General features: G+C 50.8%; 1 protein-coding gene across 16 annotated transcripts in view; it reads right to left on the reverse strand.

Moving 5' to 3' along the window:
* Positions 1–27,586, reverse strand: part of syne1b (spectrin repeat containing, nuclear envelope 1b) — a 667,652-nt gene that overhangs the window by 388,947 nt on the left and 251,119 nt on the right. For all 16 annotated transcript variants that reach the window (XM_038805568.1, XM_038805603.1, XM_038805543.1 and 13 more), the window contains 8 exons: positions 26,088–26,713; positions 14,777–14,956; positions 13,363–13,513; positions 10,558–10,716; positions 7,730–7,912; positions 5,058–5,159; positions 2,702–2,905; positions 2,382–2,589 (listed from right to left, as the gene is read on the reverse strand). In XM_038805568.1, coding sequence (XP_038661496.1) covers positions 2,382–2,589; positions 2,702–2,905; positions 5,058–5,159; positions 7,730–7,912; positions 10,558–10,716; positions 13,363–13,513; positions 14,777–14,956; positions 26,088–26,713 — 1,813 coding nt within the window. The remainder of the gene's footprint in view (positions 1–2,381; positions 2,590–2,701; positions 2,906–5,057; positions 5,160–7,729; positions 7,913–10,557; positions 10,717–13,362; positions 13,514–14,776; positions 14,957–26,087; positions 26,714–27,586) is intronic.

Consider the following 27,586-nt stretch of genomic DNA (forward strand, 5'->3'; position numbering starts at 1 on the left):
GTTTGGCGATTCCCTATTAGCAATAACCTTCAGTCACATGGCCAGAGGTCTCGGCACTCGGTGAGGTTATGGGCAGTCGGTGGAGCAGATGGGCAGGGACAATGGTTGCTCCTGGAATGTATACACACGATATGGAGTGGGCATGGTGGTGCCGCGCGTGGTTGTTCCATGGTTGCCACCCTCGGCACCTCCCCTCCCCACCTTCCTATGACAGCCCACCACTGCAGTTAGTCCCCACCCCCAGCCAGGGACCTCCACCCCCCGCTGAGCACTGGGGTAGCAAGTCCAGCAGCCCAGGGCTCTTTGCCCGTGAGCAAAGATGGCTACTCACTTCCTCGGCTCGCCACACAGGCCCTTCCGCCAGGTTCACGTTTTTAAAATGGAGTACTAATCAATGCCAGCACGATCACTTGCTGGGGAGGCCAATGAATCACAAAAAGCCATTGGATATGGGGTGGTTCCTGTTACATGTATGAAAATGGGGTTTAAGTGATGATAATTGGTTTCTCACCTCGCTGAGGGACAAGAACACCGAGGGACAAGCACACTGAGGGACAAGAACACTGAGGGAGAAGGACACTGAGAGACAAGAACACTGAGGGAGAAGGACACTGAGGGAGAAGGACACTGAGGGAGAAGGACACTGAGGGAGAAGGACACTGAGGGACAAGAACACTGAGGAAGAAGGACACTGAGGGAGAAGGACACTGAGGGAGAAGGACACTGAGGGACAAGAACACTGAGGAAGAAGGACACTGAGGGAGAAGGACACTGAGGGAGAAGGACACTGAGGGAGAAGGACACTGAGGGAGAAGGACATTGAGAGAGAAGGACACTGAGGGAGAGTAGCAAACAGTAACATATGAGAGTAACAGTGAGGGAGAGTAATATTGAGGGACAGTAATATTGAGGGGGAGTAATATTGAGGGGGAGAACGACTGAGAGAGAGAAACATACAGGAACACATGAGAGTAACAGAGTAGTACTGATGGAGAGTAACATTGAGGGAGAATAACACTGAGGAAGAGTAACACTGATGTAGAGTAACAAACAGTAATATACAAAAGTAACATTGAGGGAGATAGGGAGATAAAGATTTTAAGAGAAACATTCAGTAACAGAGAGCGAAATATGCAGTAACACAGAAGGAGAGTTTCGTTAAGGGAGAGTAGCAGCGTAGAGTAGCAGAGTAGAAGTTTAACATAATGGGAGAGTAACAGGTCAGAGGGCTGTAGGTTCACATTCCATTTAAGAAAGAACAAAGAAAATTACAGCACAGGAACAGGCCCTTCGGCCCTCCCAGCTTGCGCCGATCCAGATCCTTTGTCTAAACCTGTCTCCTATTTTCCAAGGTCTACTTCCCTTTTTGATGACAGCAGTCCTCCTGTACAGTACCGAGGGAATGCTACACTTTTGTACGAGACATTAATCCATGGTCCTGCCTGTGTTCTCAAGTAATCCATCCCATGTCAGCACTCAAAGAAGAAACATGGCACTACAAAGATCAGTCAGTGATCTGATTGGTCCCTGAATCTGGAACCTAACTGGTTGAGTTTGACAGGAGGAGGGATTTGGAATTGACTGGCTAAAATTTTGCAATCTGAATGCATGTCGGAAATATTTAGCAATGTGGATTTTAGCTGGACTTGGAACAGATGGGGAAAAACTCAACAGCTTTGGATCTGTTACAATATGGAATGTACTGTCTGGGAGACAGATTCAGTAAGAGCTTCCACAAGGGAATTGGATAACTACTGGGGTAAAAAACTGCAGAGCAATGGCAAAAGAGCAGGACCGGATGCGGGATTGGTAAGATAGACCTAGCCGAGAGACAGCAGAGGAACAATGGACCAAATGGCCTTCTACATAGAACATACAGTGCAGAAGGAGGCCATTTGGCCCATCGAGTCTGCATCGACCCACTTAAGCCCTCACTTCCACCCTATCCCCGTAACCCAATAACCTCTCCTAACCTTTTTTTTTGGACACTAAGGGCAATTGAGCATGGCCAATCCACCTAACCTGCATGTCTTTGGACTGTGGGAGGAAACTGGAGCACCTGGAGGAAACCCACGCAGACACGGGGAGAACATGCAGACTCCACACAGGCAGTGACCCAGCGGGGAATCGAACCTGGGACCCTGGAGCTGTGAAGCCACAGTGCTATCCACTTGTGCTACCGTGCTGCCCATTCTCTATGATTCATCACTCAAAGGGGAAGCTAGCTAAATACATGAGGGAGAAAGGAACAGAAGCTTTGGATAGGGTGAGGTGAAGAAGGGTGGGAAAACATAGGCACCAGTAGAGAGCAGTTGGGCCTAATGGCCTGTCTCTATGCTGTACGTTCGTGGTAATACACCTGAGTAGAGAATTATCCTCACCATTAAAATGATCTTCCAATGCTTCCTGGAGTCTGCCTTGTGTTCTGGAGGAGAGCTGGTTAACAGTTTCGTACTGTTTGATCATCTCGGTCACTCTGCCGCCCAGTCCCTCCAGCTCCGCGGAGTGATACTTGCGACAGAGGCTGTTGAGACTCTCTCGTGCGGAGTCGATCCTGCTCTGCTGGTTGACCAGCTCCAGGTCCAGTTCCTGCAACAACAAAACAAGATAATCGACAAAGAAGTTGGCAAGACCCTCGAACAGGGCTGGACTGGCCGCCTCCTCATCTCCAAGGCACCACTCTCCCCCCACTCCCCCGTACCTTCACTTTCCTCAGGTCTTCAGTGTCCCGGCTGTCGGAGTAAGCAGAGAGTGACTGCTCCACCGTGCATAGCCAGTCGCTGAGTTTCTCGATGTAGCTCTCCATCTGACTCTTCTGACTGCGAAAATCTCTGAGTGTTTCTTTGGCTGCCTCAGACACTTCCTGCGCATGGTCCAGCTTCTTCTGAGATTCAGCTTCTATGGTCTGTGGGGGCAGAACAGCGTTCAGGTGGAATGTTCAGCAAAACACAGAGAAGAACATGGACAGCCATGGAGTGGGGGGTGGGGGCTGATTTTGCGCCCACATTAAATAAATAATTAGCCGTGTACACAAACGACAACCTGGACGCAAAGTCCTGCAAGGATTGCAAAGCGCGATACTCACCAATGAGGTCTCATTTTCCGATTTCGCCCCTCACTGGTGACATAACAGGGTTCCCACCCTTTACCTCATTTAAATAAAGTTTAAGAAATTTGAATACAATTAACAGGCTTCCCCCGACGAATTCCCCCTTTAGAACTGCTTGTTAAAAATTTGAAGTAGTTGAGCGGAACCCGACGGGGGGACGCAAAGTTAAGTTGGGCTCCCCCCCCCAGGGGGAGGGGGCAGTGGGCGTGGCACTATCCACTGGTAATCTCAGCCCACCACCGTGACAGCAAAGACCAGGGGTTGGATTCTCCGCCCCGCCGCGCCACATTTCTGTTTCACCCCGCCGGTGGGATGCTCCGTTATACCGGCAGTTCAATGGGGTTTTCCATTGTGGGGCAGCCGCACGCCGCCAGGCAACCCCTGGGCTGCCGGTAAAATGGAGCATCTCGCTGAGGAAAATCCAGCCCCAGGCCTACAGATTTCTTGTGTACAGAGTGCCATACGGTCTGGAGAGCAGACTTGGCTGTGCAGCCGGCGAGCTGCATGTCGGTTTTTCCGCCTCAGCCGGCACTCTGCACACTGAGTGCAAAATTCCATTACCCGATCTGTATCTCAACTCTATTTATTCATACACATCCCCTTAGAAAAGATCTCAGCGTCAGAAGCTCCTGCTGACACCCATCATTCACAGCTTCCTGGGGCAGGGAGGTCCAGATTCCTGTCTGCTTTGTGTGAAGCAATATCCCCACAGTGACGACATTTCATTGGCTGTAGAGTGCTTTGGGAAATCCCAACGTCTTCGGCGCTATACAAATGCAAATCTTTTACCCTGTTTCCCCGACATTACCCCTGAGTGGCTGAACTCTAATTTTCTGGCAACCCCTTTTCTTTCTCTCAATCTACCCGACCGACCTTTTTAAATCAGTTTAAACACCTCAATTCATATCAGCCGCCATTTAGGGATCGTCAGTCTGAACCTAGGGAAGAGGATCAGAGTGAAGGTGTAAAGATTATGGGCAACAAGTTGGAGGAAGTAAGTCAAGTACCTGAGGTCAGTGATGCCAGAAGATAGAATTACGGAAATGGAAAATAAGCGATGGACTCGCTCTGATTGGAATCATTGGATGAAGTGCAGCGAAGTTGTTGGAAAAGTATCGCAGAAGTTGAAAGGAAGAATCTACTGGACACTTGTGACTCAGGCCTTGTGATATAGTGCAGACACTTGGGCAACAATGACTGGATACTGATGTAATAAAGTTACTGAGACGGATGTGTGGACAAAAGAACAAAGTACATCAGCCGGTCAGTGAAGATTGTGGGAGCGTCGAAGAAAGCAAGCCAAGAAGCAATTGAAAATAGAATGGTCACCTGTTGCGGAGAGAGGGGAAATGTGGGGAGAGTAAGGCCTCAGACCAGATGGAGAGATGCAGTGGCGGGAGAGTTAAATGCAGCAGGATTGGATGGCGGAATGGGCGGCTGACAGGAGGAGATGGAGAAGGGAGACCTATGAGCATTGTCAAGGCCCCAAGGAAAAAAAAAGTTGAAAGAAGGAAGAACAAGTTAATTACATCATCTCTTAATTTCCAGTACTTGAGTTAAGACCACTACTCTTAAAGACTCTGACTGATGTGAATAATGGGCCCAATCTTTGAATGTGGCTGAATTACTGTCCTAGTAGGGAGCAGGGCCCAATATGCACACAATGCAAAACTTTCAGATCATTTGCCGACAGCTCAATGACTTCATGCAGGGAGCCACAGAGATGTGGATGGTTCAGCATTGCTGCCCCAGCTCTGCAGCCATACCAGGCAGTGCAGCCATACCAGGCAGTGCAGCCATACCAGGCAGTGCAGCCATACCAGGCAGTGCAGCCATACCAGGCAGTGCAGCCATACCAGGCAGTGCAGCCTCACAATTTCTGCCCTGTTCTGCTTCTTCGTAGAGCTTGATCAAAAGGGTGAGAAACGCACTGAAAACGTTTACTTACCTGCAGCACAGGCGGTGGCTCCTGACATTTGGATAACTCCGTCAGCTCACAAATTTTGGAACGTAAACTCTTGAGTTTCTCCCCTTTTGTTTTGACCTCAGACTGCAAGGCAATAACAGAATGGAAGCGTCAGTCGACTAATGGGCAGATCCGCTCGATGGAAATTCTAGTGCCTTTTGAGGTAAAATGTTCTCGATGGAATGTGAAATGACAAAGGGGAGTGGAGTCAAACTACTCGATTTCAAAAGAGCTGAATTTAGGGTAACACAACATTAGTGCCAGGAGGGTCCTTGAAGCATGGATAGGGGGAAATTCTGCTGTGGTTCCAGTCAGAATCAATTCTAACCGACAGGCTGGAGAGCAATAATTATGATTTGTTAGGGAATTATATTGATGTGTTAATGAATGAGCAGAAAGTGCTCATTTGAGCGCCTCTGTATCGATTTCAAAGGGCCCCTCCTCTCCACCAACCACAACACATATTTCCTCAAGGTCATTGACGAGTTCTCCCCCTTCCCCTTTGCAATCCCCTTGCCCCGACATGACCGCTGCCACTGTCATTAAAGCCCTACAATAGTGGCTTCACCCTGTTTGGTTTCCCCACGTATGTTCACAGTGACCGGGACTCGTCGTTCCTTAGCGATGAACTGCGTCAGTACCTGCTCAGTAAGGGCATCGCCTCGAGCAGGACTACCAGTCCCGGGGAAACGGGCAGGTGGAGAGGGAGAACGCGACGGTCTGGAAGACCATCCTCCTGGGTCTACGGACTAGGAATCTCCCAGTCTCCCACTGGCAGGAAGTCCTCCCCGACGCGCTCCACTCTATTAGGTCCCTCCTTTGCACGGCCACAAACGAGACCCCTCATGACCGCCTGTTTGTTTTCCTCAGGAAATCCACCTCCGGGGCCCCGCTTCCATCCTGGCTGAAGACACCGGGGCCCGTCCTACTCCGCAAACACGTCAGGAGCCATAAGTCCGACCCTCTGGTCGAGAGGGTCCAGCTCCTACACACCAACCCCCAGTATTCATACATAGAACACCCCGATGTTCGACAGGATACGGTTTCCCTCCGGGACCTGGCACCCGCAGGTTCCACTATCACCGCCACCCCAACTTACCCCGCCCAACCTACGCTGACGAGCGCCCCCGCCCCTACATGGCACTCGCAACCCCTCCCACCCTCCATTCCCCCTTCACCGACCCACAGGAACAAAGCTGCAGAAGACACGCTCCTGGAGTCCGCGTCTGTGCCCGCACCGGCGACTTCACTACCCATGCCCACACGGATGAGTTCAACACCCGGGCCAGCTGCAATACCAGAGCTTTGGCGAGCACAGTGCACGATCCGATGCCGGACAGGCTGAACTTGTGAACCCTTCACCCATGCCAGTCTTCATTTTTTTAACCGGGGGTGAATGTGGCGAACGTATTGCATTAAACATTCGTCATGTATGTAACTGTATCACGCTGTATGAGGGCTCCACCTATGGACCATTGTAAGGTATTACCTGGAATGTATCAGGTTGGTGCCCTTGTGGGCTCCGCCCCTGGCTCTGCCCCTTGAGGGGAGGTATAAAGAGCAGCAGCCCTGTAGGCGGCTCTCAGTAGCAGAGCAGTCGCAGGCAGGCACTGTTCTAGTCGATTAAAGCACAGTTTACATCTACTCTCTGTTTCGCGTGAATTGATGGTCCCATCACCCAGTAAAGAGATCAGGAGAAACTTTTCCCTAGAATATAGTGAGAATGTGAAGCTTGCTCCCATAATAGCTGACGTGAATAGTATCGGGAGAAATTAGATAAGAGCTAGATAAGAACATCACGTAAAAGGAATAGAAGGGCTGCCTATAGAATTTGACAAAGTGCATTGTGAGGGAGCTCGCATAGAGAGCATAAAAACTGGCACAGATCTGTCGGGCAGTGGCTTCTTCCTGCACTGTAAAATTCCAAGTTGTTCTAAAATATCTCCAGCAGCGAGGCCAAAGGGCAAAAGGTTCTGCGGGCCGTGCCCAGTTTCAAGTCAGGAGGCAGTGAGGTTGGGCATTGTACAGCAAGGTGCTGTGGGCACAGAATGTGCTTCTGAGCGAGGCGCAGGTTAGGCTTACCGGCTTGCTGAAGTCATTGCCGTGTTTTCGATTTTAACTCGAGGCACCTAACCTGAATGTGTCATGGCCCATCTGGAACTCTGACCCCTGCCACTTTAAAAGGGGCTAAATGCTAGGCAGCCAAAGCACACACCAGAATCAGGAGGCCGACCCGTTTAACATGAGGATTGGGGTCCTACAGCCTGCACAAGAATCTCAATTGCTATTTGAGGATAACATGTGCAGTACGCACTGCAGCCAGTGTCAGCTGGTAGTCTAGCCAAAGGGAAGCCCACAGTTAAGTGTTTATCGTGGGACCCCTGACTCTTGTTCTCTGCCGATGAAGGAAGTGTGCCAGTTGACCAACTCTCAGTGTTCCATCTCTCACTTTCACAACTGCCCGGAGGAATGCCCTATTTGGCTTGTTTTTTTTAAAAGAATACTTCTTTGGGATGTTTGCTGGATTTGATCACTGATTCCCGATCTCACCGAAGCAAACTGGGCCAGGGGCAACAGTGGTGATTTCAGACTTTAACCCAGGACATTGGAATAGTCCTTCATCACCCCACCAGGAGCAACCTGTTGCCATCTACCTGGAACTCCAGTAGTCTCACTTCTGTTCTCTGGCTGTCGTTCAAGTTGCTAACCATTTCATTTAGCTCAGAGGTAGAACTTTTGCACCACGTATCAATCTGATCACTGATGCTGACCACATCCTCCCACATCGCAAGACTCTTGCTCAGCCTCTCAATGTTGTCTTCCAGACGCTCGGATATCTGTTCGGAGAATATACACAGTTGGCTATGAATCAAAATGGCCACTCTAAGCACAGCAAAATCTTCCAGCTCAATAATTTTCTTGGGTGTACAACCTAATCACCAGAGAAACAGTCACGAGTTTGAGGTCTTTGAACAATGATCATTTAGGTTATAAGGTCTGACTCCACAAGCCCAATAGTAGTGACTGCTCTGAGGGCGTGGGGACAGTGGTGGAAGCATATGGAGGTGGAAAGGATGCCGCCACCAATTTGTGGTAACCAGCAGTTTACACTGGGGGGGGGGTTTGGATGGGGGGGGGGGGGGGTTGGGGCGTGGCAGCGAGCTGGGATCGAGCGGTTTGGGGACTTGTTTATTGATGGGGGTTTCCGTGTTTGGAGGACTTGCTGGAGGAGTTTGAGCTGCCTGGTGGGAATGGGTTCCGCTACTTGCAGGCGAGGGACTTTGTGCGGAGGCAGGTTTCAACCTTTCCGTACCTGCTGCCCCAGGGGATACAGGACAAGGTAGTGTCAAAAATGGGAGTGGGGGAGGGGAAGGTCTTGGAAATTTATAAAAAGCTCATGGAATGGGAGGGAGCCTCGATAGGGGAGGTGAAGCGAAAGTAGGAAGAAGAACTGGGAAAATAGAGGCGGGATTGTGGGAGGACGCCCTGAGTAGAGTCAACACGTCCTCGTTGGGCGCCAGACTTAGCCTGATACAATTCAAGGGGGTCCACTGGGCGCATACGACTGTGGCCCGAATGAGCAGGTTCTTTGAAGGGGTGGAGGACAGGCGGGGGGGGGGGGTTCTTGAAAATTGTTGAAATTATATACGCCTTAATAAAATATATATTTTTTTAAGTTATAAGGTCTGCCAACAGGGCGACACAGTGATTAGCACTGCTGCCTCACAGCACCAGGGACCCAGGTTCAATTCTGGCCTCGGGTGACTGTGCGGAGTTTGCACTTTCTCCCGTGACTGCTCCGGTTTCCTCCCACAGTCCAAAGATGTGCAGGTTAGGTGGATTGGTCATGATAAATTGCCCCTTAGTGTCCAAGAGGTTAGGTGTGGTTACTGGATTACGGAGATAGGGTTGGGGCATGGGCCTAGGTAGGATACTCTTCCCAAGGGTTGGTGCAGACTTGATGGGCCTAATGGCCTCCTTCTGCACTGTAGAGATTCTATGAAACATGCAGTTTTCGAGCAATTTACAGAATTTTGGACAAGCAGGAGTGTTAGGGAAGGAAACAGTTAACTGTCAAGGAGTGTTGAAGTGAGCAATTGTAAGTTAACAAACTTTTTTGGTTGTGTATATAAAGTGGAAACAGGTGAGACAAGCACTCTGTGAAGTTTTATGTCATCAGAATAAAACTCTGAAGAAGTAAAGACTTGGGCCGAGATTTTCTGCCCCCGTTTCCGGAGCAGGGAGGGGAGAATCTCATTATCAGGTTTTTATGCACAATAGTGCCCCGGTCCCACATTAAATTGCCCGTTCACTGGTGTTCCATTGTAGGGACGGGGGATGTTCCATGGGGGGGACGAGAGGTGTGTTCCATTGGGAGGTGTGGGTGGGATTGTTCTATTGGGGGGTGGAGGGTGTTTCATTGGGAGGGTTTGGGGTAGTTCCATTGGGAGGGCTGGGGATGTTGCATTCGGGGGGTGTTCCATTTGGGCGGGGGAGGCGAGGGGTTGTTCCACTGGGGGGATTTCCATGGTGAGAGCTGAGAAGTGTTCTATGGGGGCACGGGGAGGGGGGGAGGGGGGCAGGTGAGGGATGTTCCATTGGGAGGGGCAGGTGTTCCATTGGGAGGGGCGGGATTCCATTGGGGGACAGGGAAGTGTTTCATGGGGGGAGGCAGGGGAGGGTATGTTCCACTGGGAGGGGTGGGGCGGTTCCTTTGGTGGGGCAGGGAAGGTTATGTTCCACTGGGGAGGGGGGGTGGAGGGGAGGGATGTTCCATGGGAGGGGCAGGTGGGGTTGTTCCATTGAGGAGGTGGGCGGGGTGTTCCATTGGGGAGGTGGGCGGGTGTTCCATTGGGGAGGTGGGCGGGTGTTCCATTGCGGGGTCAGGAGAGGGGTGTTCCATATTGCGGGGTTAAGGGAGGGGTAGTTCCATGGGTTGTTAATTTTAAAATTTTCTTTAAATCAGTGCCCCGATCTTTCAGAAACCTAAGTTGCAGACGGGTGGGCTCAATAAGAACCCAGCCCGTCAGAATAACATTCTGGGACCCACCCCTTTTCATTTATTTTTGGTAAAGTCTTTGAAACTTTGGATGGAAAACCTGACAAGGCAGCCGGCGAGCTGCTTTCCGCTCTTTCTCCCCGAGACAACACTTTGCCAAAAAAAATAGAACATTCGGCCTTGGACCCTATCGTTGTTACCGAGCAGCTATTGGAAGTGAACAATAAGGAGTGTCTGGTACACTTGTATCTCATGGTTTCAGGACGAATTCCTTTTCCCCTGAACAGAATTAACTGGCAATTGACTGACTGGGAGAGGTTTTGGGTTCAAGACATCCTATACCAGCAACAACGCCAATGCTGCGCAGTTCTGTGAATGAGGAAACAGGCAAGCATTAGACGGGTCATAAAGGTTTCTTTTTCCTTTCCCTTCTAAAGGAGAGCATAAGAGGCCCAAAATAATACAACTGTGAACAATCCTTACATCTAGCCACTGGTCCAAGACGTTGTCCAGATCTTGTTTGAGTGGCATTGGGTCGCAGTCGTGAACCTTCTTCAGTTCGGCCAACAGTTGTTTAGTTTTCGAGGTGAATCCATCCAGTTGCTCCTGACTTCCATTTAACTCAGACTTTGCCACTTCATGCTGACAACAGACAAAAAAATTCAGAGATAGACTCTACCAGACAACATGTCCGACAATTTCAACGGGACATTCAGGAAAAGGAACTTTCCACCTGCAGTGAGAAGCCCCCCCTTTTTTTGTTTCATTTTATTCCCACTTTCTCACCATCTGTCTCTGACTTGAGAAAACAGCCTTCAACTTTGCTTCTCCAATGTCCTTCATTTTGCTTCATTTCATCTTTCTGTTCAACTGCACGGAATGTTTCTTGTCGTGTAAAATAGTTTGCACCGCTCCACACTTTACAGAAGGATGTCTTGTGTCCCTGCCCCGGAGTCAGAACCTCTGGGTTTGAGTTCCCCCCAGGATTTGATGGTCAAGGATGGTGCTTTCATAACGTGGCCAACAGATTGAGTGTCAACCTAAAAATCTTTCCAACATGCCCAACGGCTGGCAGTAAGAGCGGGAGAGACTCCTGCTCCGCTCCTCAGGCTCTAAGCCCCTGGAGACAGACTAACGATCTATTCCGGGAGTGACTAGCTGTGGAAAAGGACGAAAGTCTGCCTTAGTGCACCACTAGGTATAGGAATAGAATTGGAATCGGGATACTTTACAGTAGCACGTGCTAGCAATTTGCTGATTCCAGGTGCACTAGGTATCAAGCAGAATCATAAAATCCCTACAGTGCATAAAGAGGCCATTTGGCTCATCAAGTCTGCACCGACTCTCTGAAAGAGAACCCTACCTAGCCCACTCTCCCGCAACCCCATACTCCCACCTAAGCTTTGGACACGTCACTCAGACTGTTAAATGAGATGGAATTCATCTGTGTCCTGTTTAGGCATGTGAGTCAATACCTGCCCACTTCAGCTCTATCGAGATGACCAGCGCAGAAACCTGCTGTAGCTATTAAACAATCATGATTGTAGCGAATGGCCGGTCATCCTCCATGCTGCTGGTTGCCTCAGCATGGGATCTGAACAGTGCCCCGAGAGCAAGTGATCCAACCTATCTTCTGTTCTTAAAGGCCGTCTGGCCTTCTTAAAGGGGGAGCTGCGCTGAATAATACTATTGCAAGTTTAAACAAAGAAAATGCAGCATCAGCCTGGAGAGGGAGTTGCAGGGTGACAGATATGGTGCCGAAGGAATTGGCGATGGAAGTGAATGGGAGGAGAAACATCATGTTTCCATGGGCAGCTGGAAGGCCTTCATGGACTACCATCAGAAGTGGGTGGGAGCAGGGTGCCAGGGAGGCCAATCCTCAGTGCCTGAGCTTGATAACCTGGGAGCGGTGCCACAAAACGTCTAATAACTTCAGGCAACTGGTTAAGTTGGTCAAGAATGCATCTTCGTCTGACATCTACCATCGCTCCACCAGCCTCGCAGGCTGCCCAATGCACCACAGCCTTATCACTCACCCAGCATCAGAACTCCGGCTGGGCATCCAGATACATCACCTCACTCTTACACACCTATCAATGCTACCAGTCTCACATGCAGCACTCACTATCGCCACATACCTTCAGCTATTAGCTATGGCAGGCACATCACTCAAACATAATACTACCCAATCACTGGCACTCTGCCCTCTACTTTGCCCGACAAGGTGGCACACAGTCGAAGGAAGCAGAGCATAACCAGCAGGAAACAATGACGCCTGCACCTCCTGACCACCCAGGGAGAAGACGGTTTTCAGCATCATGGGGCAGCCGCAATGCCGCCTTTACCGTCTGCCAATGCTAAGAATATTGAGGATGACGGTTTGTTCCGGCCTTGTTCCCCTTCTCATCTCCCAACTCATCCTCAATCCTGAGATCGATGAGTGAACTGCTAATGGTCGGTTTAGGGACTTTTCGATTCCAATCGTGCCACCTTCCCTCACACCAACCAACTAATGGCTGGAGTGTTTGGGAGCAAGTCAAGTTATGAAACCTCCAGGAATACATTTAACACAGTTGGCAACCTTGGCAGCGCTGCAGAAACCAGATTTTCACCTCTAGGTGTTTCGTTGGGTTCCCAGACAATGCATTGGATCCTCAATTAGAACATCAGTGCTGGTAATAAATGCTATTTCAATATGGATTTTCCGAGGGAGCCCGTTCCCTGTACACCAGTGGAATGGGGAACGCTCCTGAAAAGTATGTCATGTCACATTGCGCATCACAGCATACTTAGCGTACGCAGAGATTGCCATAGTTACAACAATCTGTTCAAAATACAGCTGACGTGCCTGCCATAGCTAATAGATGAAGGTATGTGGGGATAATGATTGCTGCATGTGAGATTGGAAATCTATAAAGAAGTAAAAAAAAACAAATAATGATCTGAATTAGGGCAGCACCGTGGTTAGGTGACCCAGTGTTTAGTGCTGCTGCCTCACGGCACCGAGGTCCCAGTTTCGATCCCGGCTCTGGGTCACTGTCCGTGTGGAGTTTGCACATTCTCCCTGTGTTTGCGTGGGTTTCGCCCCCACAACCCAAAGCTGTGCAGGGTAGGTGGGTTGGCCACGCTAAATTACCCCTTAATTGGAAAAATGAATTGGGTACTCGAAATTAATATAAAAAAAGTAATGAGCTGAATTTGTAACTGTTTGATATTAAGATTCTGTTAAAATTCTGTCGGGCTCCGACACGCGGAAGCAGATCATCAGTGGAGCATGGTAGCACTTACCCTGGACAGTGCCCTCTTTATGTCTTCCTGATCCAATAGACTTGATTTGATTACAGCTACAGCTTCAGAATTTTCAATCACTTTGAAAAGAGCAGACCTGGAGCTCTGATAGTCCCTCATAAGGCCAACCAGGAAACAGCCCTGTTCCTGCCTGTAACAAAGAAACAGCCAGTCCGTGTGACATGTAGCTGGAGAGGAGTATGAACATGCCTCATTCACAAATTACACAAAAAAATCACTTATTAAAAATCTGTTATTTATCTAAAGTCAGAATTTCTGTGGGGGAATTCTCCGAATCTCCTGCAAGAATATTGGTAGAATTCACAGAGAAACAGAGCAAACAACTTTAGCAAGTTCCCTCCTGGTGATTGAGATGCCCACCGCCCCACACCCTGTAGAAAATTTTACCACATAATGTTGGACTCATTTGATCCATAGACATTAGTGCCATTATTGTGAGCATTTTCCATTCAATTTTGCTGTGTCAACAGTCACAAAATGTACTATTAGGGGGTGGCCACTGGATGGCACTGTGGAGGGAGCTTCAAAAGTCTCCTCTGTCGCCAGCTTTTGGGAAAAAAAAACTTACATTCACAAAATAACTCTTGGCAACGTTCGAATGTTATTTATATTGCTGGACTAGTAATCCAGACAGTGATCTGATGCCAGTTTGAGAATTAGTTTTTTTTTAAAGCACATCTTCACACCCACACATGTTTTACCCCTTCTGGGGAAATAGTGGGGGAAGCATTCCCGAGCTGATTACCAGTCTGTTGAACCGCACTATGAATACTCCAACAAACCCTGGAGTTGGGGCTTGGACTCGGGGCATCTGGTCCAGGAGTACGGGTTGCTACCCACTGCGCCACAAGATCTCCTCCTGAATTTAGTTGACAATTTGGACATGAAAAGGTGGCATCAATAAATGTGAACATGGAGAGGTGGCTTTGTCGTAAAAAAATCCGAGTCGTTCCTCAGTGAAAATTGTAGCAAAGGGAACCCACAATCTTGTGCGTGACTCCAATCCCCACACTGATATTCATGGCTCCTGAATGCCCTCTGCAGTGACCCACAGAGCCACCCAGTTGGAGAAGGGCAACTGGGGATGGTTAACAAATGCTAGCTTTGTCAATGACCCTATGTATTGAAACTAAATTAAGAAAATCTAAATCTGTGCCATACTCACAAGACATGCCACATAAATAAGTGAAAGTCTGTACAAAATTAAGCCGCAAGCAACCAATTTGATTGTCTGGTATCTAATTCAATTGAAATGAAAATTATGTCATTGAAATTTTGCACATTTTTAATCATGTGCTGAATTTAGCTGCGCTGAAGATAAAAATCAACTGAATTAGTCACAAATCAGTGAGGAAATGCAACCTCTGTCTTGATTCATCATTATTGTACTCACATGTCATTGATCAGCCTTTTGGTATCATTCCAGGTCACCTCCAACAGGTTAATTTCTTTCTCAGCTTCTGTAGCTAAGGCCTTATCTTTCTGAGCCAGTTGCTTTGCTTTGCCCATCAGCCACTGCAGCTCGTGCTGCTGGGCGCCGAGATCTTCTTCAAACTGGTTGAACAACCTCAACCTAGAAAAGGAAAAGATATTTTTCACGTTAACAGGCTTGAGTATGTCAGAGAGGTCTAGGTTTCAACATTTCCCCAACTTTGAACTTGGAATTCAGATTGATTCAGAAACACAGTCTTTTTCTGGATTCCCCCCATCCATGGTGATAGTTTCCTTAAACATTTAAATACCCCTTGATTGAAGCACCCCCTCTACATTCAAAGGAAGGCAAGTCTAGTCGACGTAACCTGTCCCCTTAATTTAACCATTTGACTTTCAGTATTCATTCTGATTTTATCCATGCTGCCAATATATCCATAAGATATAGGATATAGAAGCAGAATTAGGCCATTCGTCCCATTGAGTCTCCTCCGCCACTCGATCATATCCTTCCTGATGTGCAGCATTCAAACCAGAGATAAAGATCTGTATTCTATTATCCTTTTTGAGTTTCTGGCATACGTACTGTCAAGAAAATATTCCGAATTACTTGAATTCAAAGTGGATGATCTCACACTTTCCCAAATTGAATTCTGGTGTCAATGGCCTTTTGCTACTTCTTGCCCCCTTTTAATTAATTATTTTTTAAAATATAAATTTAGAGTACCCAATTAATTTTTTCCAATTAAGGGGCCATTTAGCATGGCCAATCCACCTATCCTGCACATCTTTGGCTTGTGGGGGGCGAAACCCACGCAAACACGGGGAGAATGTGCAAACTCCACACGGACAGTGACCCAGAGCCGGGATCGAACCTGGGACCTCAGCGCCACGAGGCAGCAGTGTTACCCACTGCGCCGCCGTGCTGCCTTCCATTTTAATTAATTCTTTCATGGGATATGGGCATCATTGGCAGGACCTGCATTTGTTGCCCATTGCTAATCATCCCTTGAACTGAGTGATTTGCTCGGCCACTGTAGAGCATCACGAGGGCAGCACGGTAGCATAGTGGTTAGCACAATTGCTTCACAGCTCCAGGGCCCCAGGTTCGATTCCCTGCTTGGGCCACTGTGCGGAGTCTGCACATTCTCCCCGTGTGTGCGTGGGTTTCCTCCGGGTGCTCCGGTTTCCTCCCACAGTCCAAAGATGTGCAGGTTAGGTGGATTGGCCTTGACAAATTGTCCTTAGTGTCCAAAATTGCCCTTCGTGTTGGATGGGGTTACTGGCTAATGGGGATAGGGTGGAGGTGTGGATGCTCTTGAGTAGGGTGCTCTTTCCAAGAGCCGGTGCAGAATTGATGGGCAGAATGGCCTCCTTCTGCACTGTAAATTCTATAATTCTATGATCAGTTAAGAATCAAACACATTGCTGTAGGTCTGGAGTCACATGTAGGCCAGACAAGGTAAGGATGGCAGATTTAATTCCCCAAAGCTTTTACAACAATTGATGATAGTTTCATAGCCACCATTACTGAGACAAGCTTTATATTCCACCAGCTGCTATGATAGGATTTGAACCCGTATTTCCAAAGCATTAACCTGGGCCTCTGGATTATTAGTCTGGTGACATTAACACTGTCCCATTATTTCCCACAACCCATCAAGTCTTCGAACTTGCAAGTGTGGATTCAAAACTCTCTATTCCTTCACCCAAAGTAGGAATAAAGACAATAGAAAGAATGGCTTGCATTTATATAGCGCCCTACACAACCACTGGATATCTCAAAGCACCTTACAGCCAATGAAACAATTTATGAAATGTGGTTACCATTGTAATGTAGGAAACACTGCAGCCAATTTGCATACAGCAAGCTCCCATCGTGATGTAATATTGACCAAAACATCTCTTTTGCTGGTGGTGCTGATTACGGGCTTAATATGGGCCAAGGGAATTCCCCTGTTCTTCGAAATAGAACCATGTGACGTTTCCATCCACCTCAGTGGGTCTCACTCGAAAGGCAGCACCTCCGACAGTGCAGCACCTCCTCAGAACTGAACTGGAGGGCCAGCCTTGATCTTTGTGCTCAAGCCCTGGAGTGGGATGTGAATGAAAAACCTTGTGCTTCAGAGACAAGTGAGCTACAGAATGTGTCAAGGCTGCCACACAGCTGTGAAAATCTGAGGCCTCAGCAGATTCCTAGGGAACACCTCTGCCACATCTCACCAATGAAAGTGCATTCCCTTAATTCATATTCTATAAGGGGTGGCACAGTGGTTAGGACTGCTGCCTCACGGTGCCAGAGACCAGGGGCAAAATTCTCCCCCGCAGGGTCAGAGAATCGCCCGGGGCCGGAGTAAATCCCGCCCCCGCCGTGGCCGGAATGCTCTGCCACCCGGGAATAGGCGGGGGCGGGAATCACGCCCCACCGATCGGCGAGGCCCCTGCGGCGATTCTCCGGCCCGTGATGGCCTCCACCATGGCAGTGGCGGAAGAGAATCCCCCAGCGTGCATGCGCCGGTGGTGACGTCAGCGGCAGCTGACGAACCGGCGCATGCGCGAACCGGCGAAGGCCTTTCGGCCAGCCCGGGCGACGGGCGTCAAAGGCCGCTGGAGCCGGTTTGGACGCCAGTCGGTGTGGTGCCAACTGCTCCGGCGTGGGCCTAGCCCCTCAATGTGAGGGCTCGGCCCCTAAAGGTGCTACGCCGGGACCCCCCGCCCCGCCGGGTAGGGAAGAATTTCGCCCAAGGGTTTAATTCCGGTCTGTGTGGAGTTTGCACATTCTCCCCGTGTCTCCATGGGTTTCATCTGGGTGATCCAGTTTCATCCCACAGTCCAAAGATGTGCAGGTTAGGTGGTTTGGCCATGCTACACTGCCCCTTAGCGTCCAAAGGATTGCAGGTTAGATGGGGTTATGAAGATAGGGGAGTGGATTTGGATGGAGTGCTCTTTCAGAGAGTCGGTGCAGACTTGAATGGGCCCAATGGCCTCCTTCTGCACTGTAGGGATTCTATATCTTTGATATCTCAGCCAACCCAGTAGCCAGAAACTGCTTGCTTGTGAACTGTCTAAACACACTAGCCCAAACGCAAATAAGAATACGGTCTGAACCGTCTTGCATACTATAAAATGAACTCCTGTAAAAAGGGAAATAAGAATGGTCCAAACTGTTTTTTCCTTCTGGGAATTCAGCCCTGTTTCATTGGCTTAACCACAACAACCAATTTGCACGCAGCAAACTCACAGTACCAGAAACTCAGACAAATGACCAGCTCATCTCTTTCTGGTTGAGGGACAATGATGGCCAGGATACCCGAGAGAACTCATAATGTGCCACGTATGTCTTATGAGTACACGAGCAGGCAAGACGGGGCTGCCGTCTAAAGCCTTGTTTGAAAGTCAGCGGGCGAAATTCTCCCAAAGGGAGACAAACAGACGACGCTGGAGTAAACCCCGGAGTGTTCCACTCCGGCGTCGGAGGCCGCTCCTCGCCCCGCTAGGAGCGGCGGCACGTGAATTTTGCGCGCCGGGCTTGACGCTTGCGTCAAAGCGGCGCGGTTGCCGTCTTCCACTCCGCTGCCCCGCAAGATATAGCGGCTTGATCTTGCGGAGCGGCGGAGGAAAAAGAGTGCGTCTTTTAGAGACGCCGGTGGGCACCGATCGCGGGCCTGACACCTCCTGAGCATGCCTGTGATGCTCGATCCTCCCTCCGCCCCCCCACAGGCTCCACGTGCAGTGGTCGTGCGATGTTCACGCCGGCAGCGACCAGGTGTGGTTGGCGCCGGCGTGAACCGGTCGGATTCGGCAGGCCGCTCGGGCCAGAGAATCGCCGCTCGCCGTTAGAAACGGCGAGCGGCGATTCTCCGAGCGGCCTGTTGCAAAACGCGACACGCCATTTTGGGGGGGGGGGGGTGGGAGAATCGCGTGGGGGTGCCAGGGCGGTGTGGCATGATTCGCCCTGCACTCCCGTGATTCTCCCACCCGACGTGGTGGTCGGAGAATCGCGCCCAGCACCTTCCACAATGCAGCGCGCCCTCGGTACTGCGCCGGAGTGCGAGTCTGGATCACGTGCTCAGATCTCTGGGATGGGACGCGATCCCTCAATGTCACTGGCTGTGATGCACTTGGAGATGTTGTGAACATTGGAATATAAATGCAAGTACATTCCTTCCTCAATTAGCAATAAACATATTGAGAAGAATTAGGAGCTAACTGTGTGTCAGCACTTTCTTAACAAAACTCACAGGATCTGTATTATACACCTACAATTAGTGAGCTCAGTACAGTATTCTTGTACATTCCTTCCAGGCAGCGACATTGAGCTGTTTGTTTCAATGACTCAATGGGCATTCAAAAAAAATCGATTTCCAACCTGTTCAATGGAATTCAATTGTTTGGCTTTGAAAGATTACTCCTGTTACACACAATAGCTGAATCCCATTGTCACTGCAGCTCAGGAAGAATCAAAGAGCTCATTGTTTACAGCAGATTGTTGACTTGGTGCGCCAGTACCCTCTCTTGAGTTAGTGTAGAGCTGGTGAATAAAGCTCGATGAGTCAGAGACCTTCAGAACAGGGTACGCAAAGAATGGCTGACGGCCTAATGATGTTTAAAGAAGGTCAAATATGGTTCCAAATCTAAACATCTTTCTCCCCAATATTTGACGGGGTAAAAATAAATTTAGAGTACCCAATTATTATTTTTTCCAATTAAGGGGCAATTTAGCGAGACGTCCGGTGGTGGCAATGCGGAGCTAAGCCGCACGTTCGGCAGCTCCCGCTTTTTTTGGACTTTCGGGCTCTTTTAAGAGCCCGCAATGGCGCTGTTTCGACTTTTCCCGCCAGTGTGCCCAGCGGCCGGTGGATCGACTGGACTCGCAGTGGAGCGGTCCAAAAATCGGTTTTACCTCAGAGAACGGCGAGAGGCAGAAAAGGCAAGATGGCGGCGGGTGGGGAAGCAGCAGCAGCATGGCAGCAGTGGGCGCGGGAGCAGCAGGAGCTGCTTCAGCGCTCCTTCAAGGAGCTCAAAGCCGAGATTTTGGAGCCGTTTAAGGCCTCGCTGTATAAGCTGGTGGCGACTCAGACGGCTCAGGCCGGGGAGATTCGGGAGCTGCGGCACAAGGCTTCGGAGAATGAGGATGAGCTTTTGGGCCTGGCAGTGAAAGTGGAGTTGCACGAGGCACTGCATAAGAAATGACAGGCGAGGATGGAGGAGATGGAGAACCGCTCCCGCCGGAAGAATCTACGGATTTTGGGCCTCTCGGAGGGGCTGGAAGGTTCGGATTTGGCGGCCTATGTGGTCCTAATGTTAAACTCGCTGATGGGTGCGGGGTCGTTTCGTGGTCCCATGGAGCTGGAAGGCGCCCATCGAGTGCTGCAGTGGAAGCCCAGGCCGAACGAACCGCCCAGGGTGGTGCTGGTCCGTTTTCACCGCTTGGTTGACCGGGAGTGCGTGTTGAGGTGGGCGAAGAAGGAGAGGAGCAGCAGGTGGGAGAACACGGACGTTCAGATTTTTCAGGACTGGAGCGCGGAGGTGGCGAGGAGAAGAGCTGGCTTCAATCGAGCGAAGGGAGTGCTTCACAGGAAGGGGGTGAAGTTTGGCCTTCTACAGCCGGCTCGCCTCTGGGTCACGTACAAGGACCGCCAGCTCTATTTTGACTCTCCAGAAGAGGCCTGGGCTTTTGTCCAGGCTGAGAACTTGGACTCGAACTGAGGACTGGGGGGATGGGGGGAAATGTACTTTGTTTGGAGGCTTTGCCCTCTTAGGTATCCTTTCGCCTATATTGGCTGTTTGCTGATGGTTGTTTCCTGTTTGTTTTCGCTGTTTTCGCTTTTTTGGTTATGGTTATTTGGGTTCTTTCAGGGTTTTTTGGGGCTGTTGGTTATTTATTATGGTGCTTTTTTTTTCCACTGGTGGATTGGGGAGCAGGTTGGGGCCGCGATTGGTCATGTGTCCGTCTTTTTCCCACGTGTTGGGTCCGGGGGCGGTGCTCGGGTTGGAAGCGCGGGCTTTCTTCCCATGCCGGAGGAATTGGGGGCGGGGCCGGCGCTGGTAGGGAGGAATTGGTGGCTGTGTAGAATCCGGGGGGTGGTCGTGGTTATGGCTGGAGTAGCCGGGGTCGGCAGAAGTCAGCTGACTCATGGAAGTATAATGTTGGGGGTAACGCAGCTAGGGGAGGCCCTAGCTTTGGGGGGGGGGGGGGGGGGGGATGGGGGGGGGGGGGGGGGTTTGGGGGGGGGGGGGGGGTGCCGGATTGTTGCTGCAGGGACTGTGAGGGAATGGATGGTGAAGGGGAGGGTTGGGGAGGGGGGTCTGCCACCATGGGGAGCGGGCTTGGTCGGTTCCCTGAGCATGTGGTGGGTTGAGGAAGGGCTATGGCTGATCGGCGCAGAGGGAAGGGGACGGCCCCTCGGGTTCGGTTGGTCACATGGAACGTGAGGGGGCTGAATGGTCCGGTGAAGCGATCCCGGGTCTTGGCTCACTTGAGGGGTTGGGAGCGGATGTGGCTATGCTCCAGGAGACGCACCTCAGGGTTACGGATCAGGTGAGGCTAAGAAAAAGTTGGGTGGGACAGGTGTTTCACTCGGGGCTTGATGCGAAGAACCGTGGGGTGGCAATTTTGGTGGGTAAGAGCCTGTCGTTCGTCGTGTCCAAAGTGGTGGCGGATAGTGCAGGTCGATATGTGATGGTGAGTGGGAGACTTCAGGGGGAGCGGGTGGTCTTGGTTAATGATGCGGGCTTCATGCGGCGTATGCTGGGCCTGATCCCGGACCTGGAGACAGGGGGATTGATCCTGGGTGGGGACTTTAACACGGTGCTGGATCCGGCTCTGGATCGCTCGAAGTCTAGGACGGGCAGGAGGCCGACAGCGGCCTCGGTGCTGAGGAGGTTCATGGATCAGATGGGAGGGGTGGACCCTTGGAGGTTTTTGGAGCCGGGGGGTAGGGAGTTTTCCTTTTTCTCCCATGTTCATAAGGCGTATTCCTGGATTGACGTTTTAGTGTTTAGCAGGGCGCTGATCCCAAGAGTGGTGGGGGCGGAGTATTCGGCGATAGCCATTTATGATCATGCTCCACATTTGGTGGACCTGGAGCTGGGGGAGGGGAAGGATCAGCGCCCGCTGTGGAGGCTGGATGTGGGGCTTTTGGCAGAGGAGGAAGTGTGCGGGCGGATCCGTAGGGGTATAGAGGGGTATCTGGAAACCAATGGCAACAGGGAGGTGCAGGTTGGGATGGTTTGGGAAGCGCTAAAGGCAGTGGTTAGAGGGGAGCTGATATCTATTCGGGCGCACAGGGAGTGGGGGGAGAGGGTCGAGAGGGAGAGGCTAGTGGAGGAGATAGTCAGGGTGGATAGGAGATATGCAGACACCCCGGAGGAGGGGCTTCTGAGGAAGCGGCGCAGTCTCCAGGCGGAGTTCGACATTTTAACCACCCGGAAGGCGGAGGCGCAGTGTAGGAGGGCACAGGGGGCGGTGTATGAGCACGCGGAGAAGGCAAGTCGGATGTTGGCTCACCAGCTCCGGAAGCGGGAGGCAGCTAGAGAAATTGGGGGAGCCATGGATGCAGGTGGAAACTTAGTGTGGGGTGGAAAGGACATCAATGGGGTGTTCAGATCCTTTTACGAGGGGCTGTACCGGACGGCACCCCCCGGGGAAGCAGGCAGGATGGACCGCTTTTTGGATAAGCTGGAGTTCCCAAGAGTAGGGGACGAGTGGGTGGTGGGTTTGGGGGCCCCAATTGAGTTGGAGGAGCTGGTGGAGGCGGTGGAGAGCATGCAGACAGGGAAAGCGCCGGGGCCTGACGGGTTCCCGGTGGAATTTTATAAGAAATTTTCAGATTTGCTGGGCCCGCTGCTGGTGAGTACCCTGAATGAGGCTAGGGAGGGGGGGGGCTCTGCCCCCGACGATGTCCAGGGGACAAGGACCCCCTTCAGTGTGGGTCTTATAGGCCGATCTCACTCCTTAATGTAGATGTCAAGTTGTTGGCAAAGGTGCTGTCCAGGAGGGTGGAGGATGTGGTCCCGACGGTGATTCATGAGGACCAAACGGGGTTTGTGAAGGGGATACAATTGAATGCCAACGTGCGGTGGCTCTTGAATGTTATGAAGATGGCCCCGGTGGTTGGGGAGTCAGAAATAGTGGCGTCCATGGATGCGAGAAAGCTTTTGATAGGGTGGAGTGGAGTTACCTGTGGGAGGTGTTGCGGAGGTTTGGGTTTGGTGAGGGGTTCATCAGCTGGGTGAGGTTGCTGTACAGCTCCCCGGTGGCGAGTGTGGTGACGAATGGGAGGAGGTCGGAGGACTTTCGGCTTTCCAGAGGGACGAGGCAGGGGTGCCCCTTATCTCCCCTGCTCTTCGCGTTAGCAATTGAGCCCCTGGCCATGGCGCTGAGGGACTCGAAGAGTTGGAGGAGGATTGTGCGGGGGGGGCACCGGTTGTCACTGTATGCAGATGATCTGCTGCTGTATGTCACGGACCCGGCTGAGGGGATGCCAGAGGTGCTGAGGATACTTGAGGAGTTTGGGGACTTTTCGGGATATAAGCTCAATGTGGGGAAAAGCGAGCTGTTTGTCCTGCATCCGGGGGGTCAGGAGAGGGAGATAGGGGAACTTCCGTTGAAGAGGGCTGAGAGGAGCTTTAGGTATCTTGGGGTCCACGTGGCTAGGACCTGGGGGGCTATGCAGAGGCTTAACTTTTCGCGGCTGGTGGGGCAGATGGAGGAGGAGTTCAGGAGGTGGGATGCGCTGCCGCTCTCGTTGGCGTGCATGGTCCAGTCGGTTAAAATGACAATGCTCCCGAGGTTTTTGTTTCTTTTCCAGTGCCTCCCCATATTGATCCCAAAGGCTTTTTTCAGAAGGATGAATAAGTCGATTCTGGGTTTGTGTGGGCGCAGAAGGCCCCGAGAGTAAGGAGGGTATTTTTGGAGTGAAGAAGGGAGGTAGGGGGCCTGGCGCTGCCCAACCTGTGTGGATATTATTGGGCGGCGAACGTGACGATGATTCGCAGGTGGGTGACGGAAGGGGAGGGTGACGCATGGAAGAGATTGGAGGTGGCGTCCTGTGGGGGTACGAGCCTGGAGGCTTTGGTGACGGCCCCGCTTCCACTCCCCCCGGCAAAGTGCTCCACGCGTCCGGTGGTGGTTGCGTCCCTTAAAATCTGGGGACAGTGGAGGCGGCATAGGGGGGAAGTGAAGGACTCAGTTTGGGCCCCGATACGGGGTAATCACCGTTTTGCGCCGGGGAGAACGGGTGGGGGATTTGGGAGTTGGCACAGGGCAGGCATTAGACAGTTTGGGGACCTCTTCCTGGATGGGAAGTTCGCGGCTCTGGAGGAGCTGGTGGGGAAGTGGAACCTCCCCCCGGGAACGCTTTTAGGTATATGCAGGTCAAGGACTTTGATAAGAGGCAGGTGGCGGAGTTTCCGCGGCTGCCGCCGAGGGGGGTGCAGGACAGGGTGCTTTCGGGGACGTGGGTCGGTGAAGGAATGATCTCGGCTTTTTACCAGCTGATGCAGGAGGAGGAGGAGGCCTCAGTAGATGAGCTCAAAGCAAAATGGGAGGAAGAGCTAGGGGAAGAGATTGAGGATGGGACGTGGTCGGACGCCCTGGAGAGGGTGAATTCTTCCTCCTCTTGCGCACGGCTCAGCCTAATTCAGCTGAAGGTGCTGCACAGGGCGCACATGATGGGGGCAAGGATGAACCGGTTTTTCGGAGGAGAAGACAGGTGTGGGAGGTGTTCGGGTGGCCCGGCAAACCACACCCACATGTTTTGGGCATGTCCGGGCCTGGAGGGGTTTTGGAAGGGGGTGGCGGGGATTTTGTCGGAAGTGGTTGGGTCTAGGGTCAGGCCGGGCTGGGGGCTCGCGATTTTTGGGGTAGCTTCGGAGCCGGGAGTGCAGGAGGCGAGAGAGGCCGGTTGGAGAGGATGAAATTGGAGAGGATGAAATTTGGGGGGGGGGGGGGGGGGGGGGGGGGTTGGTTGGTTGGTTGGTTGGGGGGTTTGATTTTGCAGCGGTGGGTTTGTTATGTTATTTTCTTCTTTCTTGTATTTCTATTTGTTATTTGTTATTATTTATTTTGGGGGGGGAGTTCTTTTCTTGTTTTGGTGTGTAAACACGCCTTGTTTGTTTTAAATTGCGGGGAGAAAAATTTGTTATTGTTATTGTTATTAAAAAACTTGAATAAAATTTTTTTTTTTTAAAGGGGCAATTTAGCGTGGCCAATCCACCTGTCATGATATGCAAACATGCAACCAATGAACACTCAGAATACGTCACAACCAATGGGCAGTCAGGACACTCACAGGTGGCCCCTTCCGTCACCCACCTGCGAATCATCGCCACATTCGCCGCCCAATAATACCCACACAGGTTGGGCAGCGCCAGGCCCCCTACCTCCCTTCTTCGCTCCAAAAATACCCTCCTTACTCTCGGGGCCTTCCGCGCCCACACAAACTCCAGAATCGACTTATTCACCCTTCTGAAAAAAGCCTTCGGGATCAATATGGGGAGGCATTGGAAAAGAACAAAAACCTCACACCCTACCTCTTTCCACAGCCAGCTATCTAGAGAGTTAGACAGGGTTGATCAGCAGCATCACACCCCAGCACGTGGCTTAGAGCAAGCTGATACAGTTAGACTGAGCTACCACAGTTAGATTAGCAGAGAGTCGAACTCATTTGAGAACTGTGTTAATAGTTCAATAAACACGTTGAACTCATTTCAGAGTCTGGAGCATCCTTTAGCTAAGATTGCATCAAGTATGGATGAAAGAGGATGAATTCTTTGGAGTCCAAAGATGTGCAGGTTAGGTGGATTGGCCATGATAAATTGCCCTTAGTGTCCAAAATTGCCCTTAGTGTTGGGTGGGGAGGTCTTGACCTTGGGTAGTGTGCTCTTTCCAAGAGCCGGTGCAGACTTGATGGGCCGAATAGCCTCCTTCTGCACTGTAAATTCTATGATAAGTAGCAGACTGTTATCCGAAGCAGCATAACACAACACCACCTAGCCTGCACATCTTTTGGGTTATGGGGTGAGACCCACGCAAACACAGGGAGAACGTGCAAACTCCACATGGACAGTGACCCGGGCCCGGTATTGAACCCGGGTCCTCAGTGCTAACCACTGTGCCACCATTCCACCCAAGTCCATGAGAAAAACAGTGTGACCCTTGTTGTTTCGATGTGCTGAAAACGGTATTTTTCTGTACATTTACTTCATAATCATGCTTCACTATTTGTGTCCAATACTGTACCGAGCCCAGCCCCATGGAGTAGACTCACCTGAGTTGTAAAGCTGGCAAAGTAGGCTCTTTCAGACCCTCATTGTCTGCCTTTTCTTCAATATCTTCAATGGTCTTCAACAACTGCTCCTTGCGCACTTTAAATGATTTCCACAGCGAGTTAAGTGCTTCGGCCTCACTTTGTTTGGTGCCCAGGAGATTCTGGACAGACTCCAGTTCTGCCTCTAATCCTTCTGCCAAGGACCGGCAGGAGGTCCTCGAATCCGCGCCCACATTCTTCAGGTGGCACTGAGCTTTACTGATGAGTGCATCAAGGGCTATGGCTTGGGAATCCAATTGCTTAATGTCTGGTGTCACGTCCCCCAGCTCCTTATCCAGTAGCTCTGTCTTTACCTTGTCCCAGTTAGTTGCCGTCTCGACGGTCTTTCGAATCCTGTGAAGCACGTTGCCTGAAGCTTTGTGGGTTTCCAGGAAAGAAGCCAACTGTCTGAGGACCTCTCTCCTTCGCTCAACGACTTGATTGGCATCCTCGAAAAGCTGAAAGCACTCCTCAGTCCTGCCATGGAGAAGCTGGTCCTGTGGTTCGCACATGGAGCACAGATAGTCCACCTGCTCCTTTAGGCTTTGTTGCTCAGCACACTGCTGCTCTACAGCTCCCGCCTGATCCTACATATTGAGACAACGGGACAAGAATTACAAAGGGTTAACTCAAGGGGGAGGATGTTTTTTGCAAATATATAATGCTCTGGTTTATGTACAACCTGCGGCCCAGGGGCCACATGTGGCATATCTGGGTTCTGAGTATGGCCCACGAGACATTTTATCGACCATTGCCCACGCGCAGTGTTGCCACATTCCGTGATTTCAGTCCGTGTAGTTTTATTCCTCCTGGTATGACTGAAGTGACTCACACGTAAAGCCAGGGCAAGTGAAGTGAGGTGCATTCGGATTGTGCACAATATTGACTGTGAGAGCCATGCGCTCTCTCAGTGCCCAAATATTTATTTTGTTTTTATCATTTGACATTTATCATGTGACATTTCGATCAATATATAAATGATTAAACATTTTCTGTAACTCGTTGTGAAATATTCAACGTGTATTAAATTATTTCATTTTATTCATGGGGTCATGGTTAGTGAACAAGCCCAATTTCAATCTTGTAGCCCACTGGGATGATGGAGGGCCACTCATGCGGCCCACACACTAGCCTAGGTTGCCCATCACTGGGTTAGATCCTACTGAGAGCATTGTGTTCAGCTCGGGGTACTACACAACTGGAAGGATATATCAACCTTGGAGAAGACGGCACAGTGGCTTGAACTGCTGCCTCACAGCGCCAGGGGTCCGGGTTTAATTCCAAACTTAGTGACTGTATGTGCGGAATCTGCACGTTCTCCCCATGTCTGTGCAGGTTTCCTCAGGGTGCTGAGATTTCCTCCCACCGTCCAAAGATCTGGAGGTTAAGTGGATTGGCCATGTTAAATTGCCCCTTAGTGTCCAAAAGGTTAGATGGTGTTTCAGGGATAGGGCGGGTGT

This window comes from Scyliorhinus canicula, chromosome 1 (assembly GCF_902713615.1).
Source record: "Scyliorhinus canicula chromosome 1, sScyCan1.1, whole genome shotgun sequence".
Classification (NCBI taxonomy): domain Eukaryota; kingdom Metazoa; phylum Chordata; class Chondrichthyes; order Carcharhiniformes; family Scyliorhinidae; genus Scyliorhinus; species Scyliorhinus canicula.